A 13,229-nucleotide genomic window follows, 5' to 3' on the forward strand; every position below is an offset into this window, starting at 1 on the left:
CTGTGGATTCAGGGGGAGAAGAGCTCAGATGTGGCCTTAGGTTGGCTCTGGAGTTGTGGTTTTGCCCACGTTGGCAACTGAAAGACTAAAACATATAAGGACCTCCAGCCATCTCACCACGGTCCCCCAGTGAGTGGTGATGGCTTAACTGGGAGGTAGACCTGGAACCCTCCTCTCGGCAAGTCGGGCTCCCTGACCACTGGACCACACAGTCAGTGTTTAATGTGCACGCAGGAAACCTCAAGCTCCAGGCTGGAAGAAACCGATTTTCCAAAAACAGAGCTCTCTTTGTGACCAATTCAGCAAAAATTCTCTTTCCAGCTGTGAGTCGGGATTCATGTTGTGAATGCTGGTGTTAATTAAAAACATCCACCTTCTGCAGTTTTAACAAGAGAAGAGGCACCATGCAGCATGTGTTCCTAAATACGGTTGCATTTATGACTGCTGAGGGCTTGGATGCTACCATTCCCCATTTTCAGCCCCCCCCCAAAAGAGTTGGGGCCAACATTCATGCGATGGGTCTGAATCAGCACAGGACAAAATGAGTGTAAGAAGGAGGGGGAAGAGTGCTGTTCCCAAGTGTGGACCAAAGATATTCAACGTCCTGTGTCAGTATCAGGAACTTTACCTAGCTGAAATCAAATGCTTATCTGTTGAGTCATTAAAATGTTTCTTCATGTGCCTCTTAGTCCTCAGACACGATCAAAATGCGGTATGATGAGGTGGGGACATTCCACAAAGGATGACTCCATCTTCAGTAACAAGGATGTCAGATGACACTTCCCCATATCCCTATGTTAGTTCTCACTTTATTAGGAAATCTTTATCTGAAATGGTGCAGAGCTCGTGAGATCAGATGAAGTTGCATTCCTTCCTGTGCTTGTCTCTGGTTGGCTAATGTGTCCTCCTTTCACACATGAACCAGACAGGAAAGAACGGAGCCAAACCCACATCGTTATGAATGAATTTCTTTGCTTTTAATCTCACACAGTTTAAAATACAATATGAAATCAGGCTACAGTATATAAAAAATTCTCCAGCAAAATGATGTGCCAGCATCAGCTACTAAAATAAACGAACAAAAAACTCCCCCATAAGAAATTTTTTTTGCATTAAAAAAAAAAAAACACATAGACACTTACATCGCTACATCTCTAAGCTACCTCAGTTCTGATTTTTTAAAAAGCACCTGCTTTTCCTTTTTTTTATCTTGCTTTTAAATTTTCAGCTCTTAAAAAATATAAATTATATGAAAATACAAGTTGGAAAATAGTCAAACACAATATAACATCTTTTTCACCCCTATACTTCTCATCTTAAAAAAAAAGTATTCTAAAAAAAAGTTCAATAACTGAGGCAGTATTCCTGATAGAGATAAATTTCATTTTAATATATATATTTAATATATGTATATGTATACATATATTTATGGTTCCTCGAAACTTCTTTGGAATGTAGATTAAGAGTTCAACCCATTTATATAGACCCCAACAGAGACAGCAGCATGCACAGCATGACGAGGATAGAGAAGGTGTCGTTTTCACCATGAAGATTAGGCAGGTTAATGCTCTAAAACCCAGAGTGTTCAGCCCCAAAGTGAGGAAAAGCATATCTGATCTCTGAATGTTACCTCTAATCTCCATAGCCAAAAAACCAGGGCTTTGTGTAGGGAAGTCCCTCCCCTGAAAGCGAAAGGGGACCAAAGTGACTCTGAACCCTACAGCCCAAACCAACATGGGTTAACAGATGCATCTCCAGGAAAACAGAGTTTCACCCAACTCAACCAGATTTGCCCATCCTTCCTCTGAAGTTAACATGTGTTTTTTTGTTTTTTTTTAAAGCAGAAATCCAACAATTCTGCTCCATTTCCAGTGTATAAACCACCCACCACTCTTCCTGGGATGGTCTCTGGACAGAAGGAGGAAAAAAAAAAAAGCATCTGGCCAGATTGACGAAGCTGTTTGAACTAACACGCTATCTACAAATACTGGAAACAGTGGACTGGGAGAGAGAGCAGGGCGGGGGAGGGGGGTGCATCTTGGCAAACAAGCGGCTGAAGAGCGTGAGGAGGCACTTGTTTACGTGAATTATGGCAGGAGTCAGACATACACAGGGAGGGCGTCTCAGCATCGATTGAAACGGAAAGGGCTGTTGAGCTGAGAAAGTGATATGCCTGGTGGCAAAGAAGCAAGGACCGGAGTCTGGCCTTGGTTCTACTCTCACCCATCACTGAAATGTGGAAAGACATCATGAGAAAGCCCCAGCATTCTCTCAGCTGCAGTTCTGCACGTCTGCAAACACACACAGAGACACACACGCGCACGCGCACACACATCTTTGCCAGTGCCCAACAAAGATCACATAATCTAAGAGAAGACAATGTAGTCCAAACAGTTCTGCCTAACACTCCCTGAGCAGCTCCTAAAATATGTCGAGAGCTTCATTAAGGCACCTGCGTCCGGAAGAAGATCGCAATACACAGCTGGGCGAAATGCTGCCTCTGCTTTCCAAGCGGATGCTCCGATTTCTCGGTATGAGGAAGCGCGTGAATCACAGAGTTAAGTTCCTGATAATCCGGGGTCTGCAAGAAGACCTGGGAGAAAACAATCCACTTTCTTGAAGCTATGCTAGAAGGTAGTTAGTAGACTTCCAGTTTCTCAGCTGAAGCCCAACAAGGGCCAACCCCGAGAAGCCCGTCCTGAGGGTTTCTTCCCCTTCCTCGCTGAAAGCCATCCCTCTGTCACCCTCCTTTTCAAATCCGGCACCTGTTGAGCTGAGGAAGAGAGGATTCTAATTGTATTAGGCACTTTTCCTTAGTAGTCAGATGTTGGTCCCCTCTCCCCAAACTCCATTTTCAGATGACCCTTGACAATGACCTCGGTTGATGATGTTTGTAGTTCAACTCCAGGAGAAGTAAAAGTAGATTTGAATCTCATGGACCACCTTATTGCTACACCCAAGCTCCTTTCCTTATAGTTCCTATGCCTTCAAGCTTCCTTCCTTTGCAATTACCAACCTTCCCTTATCCTGCGCCAGGACAACAGATCCAAGCCCGGGACCCTTATAGCATCTGCTCTGTGCACCTCTGCCTGCCCACCCAGTCTCACCTGACACCCGACACAGCTGCCTTAAACCCTTCAAAGGAAAGCCTTGCACTTTTCCCAAAGACAGCCGAGCCACATTTTATTCCTAGGCTCCCTCAGTTTCCATGGCTTCTAAAACCCAGGACATCTAAATGGCTTTTATCAGACACTCTCCAACTCATGACACGTCTGCGGCTACTCTTTCACTCACCCAAGAGAAAGCTGTACATTTCCTTCTACTGAACAACAGAGTGGGGAAAAGTGATAAATGTGGGATGCTAGGAAAATAAGACACAAAGGACAAAGTACAGAGTGTTAGTTGGGAAGGACATGCATTCAGGACTTATTTCCTAAGACCTGAGGGGTAATGCCCGTGCATACAGATTTTATTCCAAGTCATGTATGTTACAAGTCTAAAAAACCAGTAGAGAACCAGGTCAATCTTCTCCCTTCACTCCCTCTTTCATAAGACTTCTACAGTGCTCCTACATTTACTATTGTCCAAAGCAGGGCTGCAAAATACATTCAGTTCAAAGACTTAATGCTTCTTAGCTCAATGTTAAGTCCAAACTCTGAGAATACACTCATGACAAATAAGTAGAGGGGTGCGATCATAATTTTTAAAAATTAAAGGAGAAATTCACATGCACAGTTCCCTTGTACCCAAATTAGCATCATTTTTTCCCTTCACACATCAGTCACATGAACTTGGGATCCCCAAATCTCAGTGATGGCGCTTTGTCTTTCCAGTGGGGTCTATATAAACAGTTTCCTTTCACTGTGTCAGAATCCTCAGTTGGCAAATAAAAACAAAATTGCATGATACCGCAATACTGAGACCACCTTAGAGCTTAAGACGATTTTTAAGGAAAAAAAAAAAATACTGGCACAAAATTTAATAGAATAAATTTTAACACAAAAACAGTTTCAGCCCCTCCCCACTGAAGTCCATCTTTGTTTCAAAAGTAGAACAAAAAGGTCAATAGTCCGTGATTTTCTATTGCACCCCCAAACTAAAGGCTTTATCCTACCTCCCTCTTTTTTGCCCTCCCAGACCTAAAGACAAAAGGAAATTAATTGCCTTTCATTAGTTTCAAGACTCCTGGCGCATCAATTTCTTTTGCTAATAGGTCCATAACTCAAGACATTTTTTTTGTGGATGACTTTTTTTTTTTAATAACTGGACGTGTTAGTCTCTTCCTCCCTTAAGCCAGATTCTTCAAGCTTCTAAGAAGGCCCTTGTCTCCTGAAAATCCACTCCAGAATTTCTTGTCCCACCCACCCCACCAGTCCTGGCTCTCCTTCAACGGCACACAATGGATTATAGCTGCAGCTCACTTAGCTCCCACCCCTGAATGTAAAAAAAATGAGTTCTGGAAAATTAAAAATAGAATAACAATTAAAAAATTAAGAGTCCGACCGACATGGTTGTTCTCTGAAATGTCTCAGCAGGGTTTCCCCGGCCCCTCAGCGTCCATCACTCGTCGGCGTCGGGCTTGACATCCAGCATGGCATGGAGCTCCTCGGGCGTGTACCCCAGCAGGCTTTGCAGGTCACACACAAAACGGTACACGTAGCGTTTACCCGCTGTCTTGTGGATGATGTTTTTGTCATAATAGTAGCGAAGGCCACGGCTCAGTTTCTCATAATTCATCTTAGGCTTGTTTTTCCTTTTTCCCCATCTCCTGGCCACCTGAAATTTAATTTTTAAAAAAGAAGAGGGGTGAACACTTCCAGAATAAGCCCACGATACATGTTAATATGCCTGCACTCACTGGTGATGACCCATGATGTTCAAAAGATGGCTAGAGATTCATCGACAAAGAAGTTACTTTTCTGAATTCCAAGTTTTGAGGGCTAGGCCAGGTTGGCAGTGAAGTTGACTCTTTAAGCTGATGAAAATGCAGTGACCCTGAACTTCTATGGAATGGGAGTTAAAGCATTTGATATTTAAAAAAGTCTTTTTTAACAGGAGACACTATAGAGTCTCCTCTTACCCTGTATTATTAATAGAACATCTTTGCTTTGAAAGCATGAAATCTGATGTGAGGGATGATGGACTGAGTTACAGTCACACCTGTCTTTCATCAACAGGAAGCATCTTTTTTTTTTTTTTTTGAGGCCCAGGGTTTCTCACTTCAGCCGGAACAGAGGGCCTCTCTCTTGTTCATTGCTCTGCATCCTCCGAATTTGGGCGTGTCACAGAGCAACCACTCCCTATTTGTGTTTTTGTTTTCTTATTGGTGTATAATTGATTTACAATGTTGTGTTAGTTTCCGGTGTATAGCAACGTGATTCACTTCTACATACATATATTTTCAGATCTTTTCCCCTTATAGATTATCACAGAATATTGACTAGAGTTCCCTGTGCTAGACGGTAGGTCCTTGCTGGTTGTCGACTCTCTGTGACCCCATGGACTATACACATCCATGGAATTCTCCAGGCCAGAATACTGGAGTGGGTATCTTTTCCCTTCTCCAAGGGATCTTTGCAACCCAGGGATCAAACCAAGGTCTCCTGCATTACAGGCAGATTCTTTACCAGCTGAGCCACAAGGGAAGGCCAAGAATACTGGAGTGGGTAGCCTATCCCTTCTCCAGTGGATCTTCCCAATCCAGTGATTGAACCGGGGTCTCCTGCATTGCAGGTGGATTCTTTACCAACTGAGCAATCAGGGAAGCCCACGGGCAATGTGTACATGTTCATCTCAGACTCAGTGCATTCCTCCTCCCCTCACTGTTTGTTGATGGAAAAACAAAATGATGAGCAAATCTCACCAAACGCTGCAGGCCTCTCAAATTGTCAGATGCCTTCCATATTCACAGAGCCACAAGGCCAACAAGGGAACAAAGTCAGAGAAGGCAACTTCTGTTTTTGTTGCTAAGTCGTTTCCAACACTTTTTGCAACCCCATGGACTGCAGCCCACCAGGTTCTGGTCCATAGCATTTTCTAGGCAAGAATATAGGAGTGGGTTGCCATTTCCTTCTCCAGGGGATCTTCCCAACCAAGGGACTGAACCTGAGTATCCTGTACTGGCAGGTGGGTTCTTTACCACTGAGCCACCAGGGAAGCCCAACTTGTGTTTACAAAAGGCCTAGCAATGTGACAGGCACTGTAGGCATGTCCTATCCATTAAGCTGAAAAACAAACGGGCAACCTAGGTCTTTTCTGTGTTTTCCAAATGATGCAACTCAGGCTCAGAAGAGGTCCCCCAAGTAGCAGGTGGCAGAGCTGGGATTCAAACCCTAGAAAACACCATCAAGCCCCACACAACCCATCCCCAGAGCTCTCTCACCATCCCTGGACACAACACTCTCAAGTCACTCCCTCCTTACCTCATCTGGGTCAGAAAGCTTGAATTCCCAGCCATCTCCTGTCCAGCTGATGAAAGACTGACAGGACTTATCCGTGAGTAATTCCAGAAGAAACTGCCACAGCTGGATCGGTCCGCTGCCTGGAGACACAAGCCACAGTGAATCACTGTCCCAGATGTGCCACACGCTCAGCAGCGAACCCCAGCCCCTTCCCTCCCAGCCCATCCGCCAGGGGAAAACAAGGAATACCCAGAGCACAAGAGTCACAGGAACTGGTGGAACAGACCGGAACGGTGAAGAATCCCCACCAAAACTGCCTTTAGGATGGAGTATCAATTGCCTTATTTAGATCGATTTAAAAGTCAGTCCATCTTTTATGGCTAAGCAAATTCTAGAAAGAAAATCCTGGATTGCTCCTTTGAGATATTCTAAGGCAACATGGTCAGCTTGGCCTTCAAAAACAAAGTCATTATTTCTGCCTTATGAAGTACTCAAGGTATGAACCGAGGAGTGTCTTTGTCAGCTCCAAGCAGAAGTCAAAAGCCCATAAACAAAGTCTACAGTAAGGACCCTTTGGTCCCTGGTTTTCGAGGGAGAAGAATCATTACCTTAGGGCGATCTAACAAGGGAAGAGAAGTTAGATGTTCTCTTGGTCGTAATAGTCCTCTCTACCACAATCCAGTCCCCCAAGATGCCTACAGGCAAGCATCCAAACTAAGAAAGGGAGGAAATTAACTTGCCAGCTATGAAATCCTCAAAGGTCAGGTTAGCACTGTCTCAGAAATTCACCACAGTAAAGCAAACTCTAATTCACATACATACATACATACACACACACACACACACACACACACACACACACTTCTCATCTTAGTCATTAACACTGCCAACGTCTTAGTTCTGGAAGCCCTGACATACTCTGTTTGTTAGTTTATCTTATACTAAAAGAGTCTGTGCTACATAGATTTCCTTCTAGGATAGTTTTCTATTCAGAAATGACAATGATGCCAGAGATTCCTATCTGATTTATGGGTGTAGCTAGAGAGACAGATATGGGCTCAATAGTCCACACTGCTTGTTACACATCTACGCTGTGTAGATGTGTAGGCCTTGTTAACACCATCTCAGAAGCGATCTGGACACAGTGCAGCTGGAGACAGCCAGTCCGTGTAGACAAAGAAAGCCTGGCATGCTCTGACTCAGGTAAGAAAACTTGAGTTTGTTAGGCTCTAATCCTTAACCTGAGTTCCACATGTGTCTGATCCTAAGTAAACTGAGATGCAGTAGGAAACAAGCTTGCCTTGCCTCTCGATCTAATAAGGAAATGCCCTTCAAGATCTAGGAAGGCAATCTCTTGTCATGTCTTGGACACACCTACAAGACATTTTCACGTTCATCATTTTGCTTATTCCTAAAACCCACTCCCCAATCTCCTTAAAGGCTTGGCAGACTGGGCTGACTGCCTCCATTCTACTGGTGCAGAGTAAGGTGCTCAGGAAAAATGACGTCACGTTGGTCTAGGCACAGTTAGAAAACAGTGGGCCAATCCCCAGACCTTCACTCCAGGCCCCAGGGTAATCCTGATGGACGCCTATGAGCAAACAGCAGCTGGTGCTCGTCATCACTGGTGGGACACCCCAAGGAAGCCTTGGCTATAGTAATAGCATCCCAGTGGTCCCTCCTCAGCCCAGCCCAAGCTCAGCAAGGAAAATGAAATACCTCTACCTCACCCTTCTATGAATGAACCCCGAGTAGTTTAAAACCATCTTGCAAGAAATACCTTACACATATTCTAGAATTAAACAATTCAGCCAATGCCTGCAAAGTATATTAACATTTGAAGAAACAGTCCCAGGAATGACACTGGTAAAGGCTTACCCACTTCTCTGTTTCTACCCCAATGGAAAAAAAAAAAAAATTTCTAGACAGCTCAGACACATTTGCAGTTTCCTTGACAGCCAAGTAGTCACCAGCTACCACCCTCGGCCAGAAGGAATGTCCTGTTGTGATTTCCTATGAGGAATCCATTGAGAAGCCATCCGGATGGGCAGGAGGAAGAAAACAAATTTCTATTAAGAAATGCTATAGAATTAGTTACAATAGCTCTTGTGACATAATAGGTATCCTGAAGAAGTATAGAATAGATACCCACTGAACCACTGAAATGAGACATGAAAGGAAAAACCAACTATCCCAAAATTATGAAAATAAGCCAGGGAGTTCGTGGTCCTCTTTTGGGTCAAGACCACAGACCATAGACATGGTGGAGAGAGGTCTGCTTTCAGACACCTGGTAAAGGAAAACAGTAACAGAAGCCAGGATTTATTGTGCACCTACTATGTACCACAGTAATATGTCATGTTTTAGAGCATCTTATTGGGTTCCCCAAAATGTTCATTCGGGTTTTTCTGTAACATAGGGAAAAATCCGAATGATCTTTTTGCCCAACCCAGTATTTATCCCTCACAATAACTCCCTGAGTAGATACTACTGTTATCACATTTGTTTCTCCCACTGTACGGCAAAGAAAACTGACCCACTGTGTGTCCTGTCCAAGGTTGTGCAGGTCAGAAGTGGTATGGCTAGAACCCAGGCAGCCTGCCTGACCCCCTAAATCTCTCTCTCAAGCCATGGACTTGCCCCCAGGCAAGTCCAACCCAGAGCTGGCATTTAACCTGCCCGCTGGCTGCAATGGTCCTTGGGGTAAAAGGACCTTGCATTTGAAATATAGCTCTTCCTCATGGCTCAAAGCAAGCAGTCCAGGACACCAGATGGCCAGTGGTTCCCCAGTCAGTCTGACCACTGGGGACCTTGGTGTCCTCTACACAGGTGACACTTCCAGCTCCATCTGCACCCCTCATGGTCACCATTAGGCCATGTAATTTCATTACTTCTCACCCCCACTGTGTGTGTGTGCACACGTGTGCACGCACGCTCAGTCATGGCCAACTCTTCGTGATCCTATGAAGCCTGCTAGGCTCCCCGTCCATGGGATTTTTCAGGCAAGAACACTGGAGTGGGTTGCCATTTCCTTCTCCAAGGGAGCTTTCTGGCCCAGGGAGCGAACCTGAGTCTTCTGCATCTCCTGCATTGGCAGCCAGATTTTTCACCGCTGAGCCACGGGGTATGCCCCTCTTTCATTCCACTTGTCTTAAAGTCCCTTTACGGATAAGGGCTCTAATCATACCAGGTTGAGGAAAGAGGCAGAATTATGGTGATTCTTTGCCCTGGGAAGTTGTGGTCAATGGCAGGGAGAAGCAAGCACCTCCAGATTCCCAGGGAGGGGGGTGCAAGAGCCACCTCGGGCCCCCACCCTTCAGATGTGCAGCCATAGAGTGGGGACGGGGCTTGGATTAGCATCACAGGGACCAGCTCATGAGGGAGGAACGTCAGACAGAACTATTCCCACTGCTCCTGCTGCCACTTCAGAGCCGCACCCCACTGTCTGTGTACATCTGATCCCTGGGGTCTGTGGATGTGGCCCGAGACGGGGTGAGTCCTTGCATGTGGGTGTTTTTTCCCCCTCCGTGTGAGCTGTCCTTTGTTCATAAGGAACACAAAACTGAAATTCGGGAACTGGGAACCCAAGTCCTAGGTGTGGTGCCTCTTTTTTTCCCTATTTACTGAAGGGAAGAGGGAGGGTAAATAGGAAAACCAGATGCCGAGAGAAAGGACAGGGCGCAGGATGGGGAGGCAGGGAGGAACGTGTCTCCAGGGCTGCACAAGAACGAAGTCATAGCAGCAGTGATGTCAGCGCGAATTTCCTTCCCTTATTCTTGAGGAGAGATCCTGCCAGCCTAGCCCCGCCAACGGCACACACGGCGCTCCCACCTGGGGCATTCTGGAAGCCGCTGCTAGCCTTTCAGAAAGCCCGCAATGTGACCCTGAATAAAAAGGATCCATGACGCTTCCCAGAAATTCCTCTCTTGTACATTTCTGCTGACACCCCAACCCTCTTTTAGGTTGTGCGGGCATCAGAGATAGAACAGACATGGGTTTCTTTTCCCTGCCAGACAGTCCGGAATGTGGGCGTCGGGGTGGCTGGTGCCCAGGCTGGACCAGTGGAGAGTCCCACGCTGGAGCCTGTTTCCATGACAATGTATCCATCCTCCCCTTGGGTCTGGGAGGGAAGATGGGGACCTCTCAGGGTGGCCCACTCCCAAAGGTGGCTCTGGGGTCACTGGCAACTCTGACCTGCTGGTAGCACCCAAGTCCAGACCCAAAGGAAGTTCTCAAGCCCCAGACTTGCCCACATGCTGGCTGAGGCTGGCCTGCTCGATCTGAGTTCTCGCAGAGGCTGTTTCTGCATCACTCGGGGTCAGTCTGCCCAAATCTGCCGGGCCAGGGCTCCGTCCCTGCCCCCCTCCCTCCAGCGCATCTTCATGTGGAAAAGCCTTCTCTCGCCTCCATTCCACTCACACCTCCTCTCGGCCCTGGGCCCAGCCCCCGCCACCCACCCAACCGGACTCTGGTCCCAGTGACCTTTGTCCCAGGAGCAGAGAATGGTACTAATAATAGTGCCAGTCATGGGCAGGGGAGCTCACACACCGAGTGTGACTCACAATGCTGTCCCTGTCCAGGGGCCCAGGGCAGTCAACGGAGGCCTTCACCAGGCCGCCCCGGGGTGTCAGACGTCAGGAATCCAGTGGCATCACTGGGAAACTATGCTTCTCAAGTCGAAGCTCTGAGCTACAACAACAGAGGGTCCCTGTTTGAAGGAAGTCTCTCTCGCAGGCGGGGCGGGGAGGTGGGGGGGACGCCCCCCCTCCGCGGCTGCAGTGGGGAATTTCCTCTGACTGCTTTGTTCTTCTCGGCTTCTGGGGAAGAGGAAAATTCTCAGTACCACACTGACAGCCCCAATCTGAAAATGGTGACAAGGCCTCCGGACCAACAACATAGGGTGGGTACCTGGAGGGACCCCAGGATAGCAAAGCAAGTCGCAGGAGGATACCTCCCTCCAGGGGGACCCCTAAAGCCTGTCAAATCCAAGGCTATAATCTCTCTCTCTTTTTTCTTTTTAGGCAAAACTTCAAGTGAATTTCTACTCATTGAGTTGATTACACCCCTTCTCTTTGTCTAGGGACTAGAAGGTCCCCATCTATCTAGATGAGAGGTAGTTATTTAAAAGCCCTGCTTTTTTTTCCCCTCCGTTATTCTGAGGCTAAGATGGGAGCTACTTAGGTAAAAGGAAAGGCACAGGCTAGGACGGGAGGTTATTTAGCAAGGTGTTCCCGATGCTCTGGATCATAATCCCTCTCCATGTGGCCACATGTGGGTATCTTTTCTTCCCATTTTCTAGACGTGGGGGTTGCCAGCCATAGCAATGATCTCACTGCTCGCGAACCGCGGTCAGAGGGGGACTTCAGCTTTTCTAGTTCAGCTGCACGTTCTCGCTCCGTCACCTGTGCCCAGCGCAAGGCTAACACAGAAGAGTCAGGGCCCGGGTAGCCAGCGTCTCGTCTCGGGCAGCCTCCCGTCATGCTCTGCTCTCAGCAGGGCCAGCCCTGACAACTGGCTCTCCCTGCGTCTCTCTCATCCCTAGAACACATGCTCCAGGGGCAGGGCCCGTGTGTTTCTACTGCTATAACCCAAAGCCTGGGATGGTGCCTCACCAACAAACACCAGCTATCAAAAAACCTGCTTGCTGTTAAATGATCCAGCTGTCAGCTCCCTGGGAGCCTGGGTTGCATCTGATTGACCCTTACAGGCATAGTCAGTGCCTGGCCTGGGACCCGGTCTTGGACAGATGAGCTCTGTAAACATTTACTGAACTGTCTTACTCAAACAATCCTCCTGTGCGGAAAGGTATCAGGGTTTTGAAAAGGTGACCCAAACTGCTTCTCTCTATTAAACTATATTTGGGGCCAAACAATATGGGGGACTCCCAGGCTACATTTCATCAACATGCACCCCAAAATAAAAACGACCACACCTCAGGTCCTTTGGGGATTCATCTGCTACTTTGAGAATCTAATCTCTGTAGCTCGACTCTCAAAGTCAAATCAAACACCTCAGTGTGGGCAGGACACCGCATTTATTTTAACCTATGAAACTCTCATGGTTGGTCACCCTTGCAGCAGGGTTTACTTGGCTCCAACAGCACACATCTGACAGGTGGTCCTAAAACAGAGGAACGGGACCAAGCGGCCCCGCCCTCTCACCCAGGTGTCTCTACCCACAGCCAAACGATGGTGGCAAAAACAGAACACTCGAATCCAGAAATGACCCATCTGTTCACAAGTCTATCTTTCTTACAAACTACTGCAGGATGGCATCACTGACTCAGTGGACATGAGGTTGAGCAAACTCCGGGAGAGGGTGAAGGACAGGGCGCCTGGCGTGCGGTAGGTAGACCATGAGGTTGCAGAGAGCTGGACAAGACTGAACGACTGAACACAGCAACTGCAGGAGCGCCCACCTCTGGGGGCTGGTGGGCGACCCCAGCATCTAAACGTCACCCGCTTCTTGTCAACCCCATTCTAAATTATCATTCATAGATGATCCCAAAGTCCCTCTTTCTCCTTTCAGTTCTTGTGACATGACGTTTAATGAGAAACTGAACAGAAAGCATCCTGACAGTGTCTTGACCTCTGGGCCAAATTCAACAGGAAGCTGCACTGTCCTCTGCCTAAGGATGAAGGAGTCGGTACCAGGGCACCAGGAAGATTTTCAAAAGATGGAAGAGCGGAGACTGCATGGTACTTTGGCTTGTTTTTATACCTGAAAGAGCCTTTCCCCGTTTCTTCTGAGTTATGTCCCTCCTTTTCTCCCAACTCAACCCAATCTCATCTCATCTCCACCACAATCCACACACAATCCATTCTGTAA

The 13,229-nt window shown here is 47.1% G+C and overlaps 1 protein-coding gene across 3 annotated transcripts in view; it reads right to left on the reverse strand.

Moving 5' to 3' along the window:
* The window catches only part of ETS1 (ETS proto-oncogene 1, transcription factor), a 142,417-nt gene continuing 130,143 nt past the window's right edge, over positions 956 to 13,229 (reverse strand). For 2 of the 3 annotated variants that reach the window (XM_018042658.1, XM_018042659.1), the window contains exons 9-10: positions 6,423 to 6,541; positions 956 to 4,776 (exon numbers count right to left, since the gene is read on the reverse strand). In XM_018042658.1, the coding sequence (XP_017898147.1) occupies positions 4,561 to 4,776; positions 6,423 to 6,541 (335 nt within the window). In that variant the 3' untranslated portion in view covers positions 956 to 4,560. 3 annotated transcript variants of the gene reach the window in all.

The sequence above is a fragment of the Capra hircus genome, chromosome 29, assembly GCF_001704415.2.
Source record: "Capra hircus breed San Clemente chromosome 29, ASM170441v1, whole genome shotgun sequence".
Taxonomy (NCBI): Eukaryota; Metazoa; Chordata; class Mammalia; order Artiodactyla; family Bovidae; genus Capra; species Capra hircus.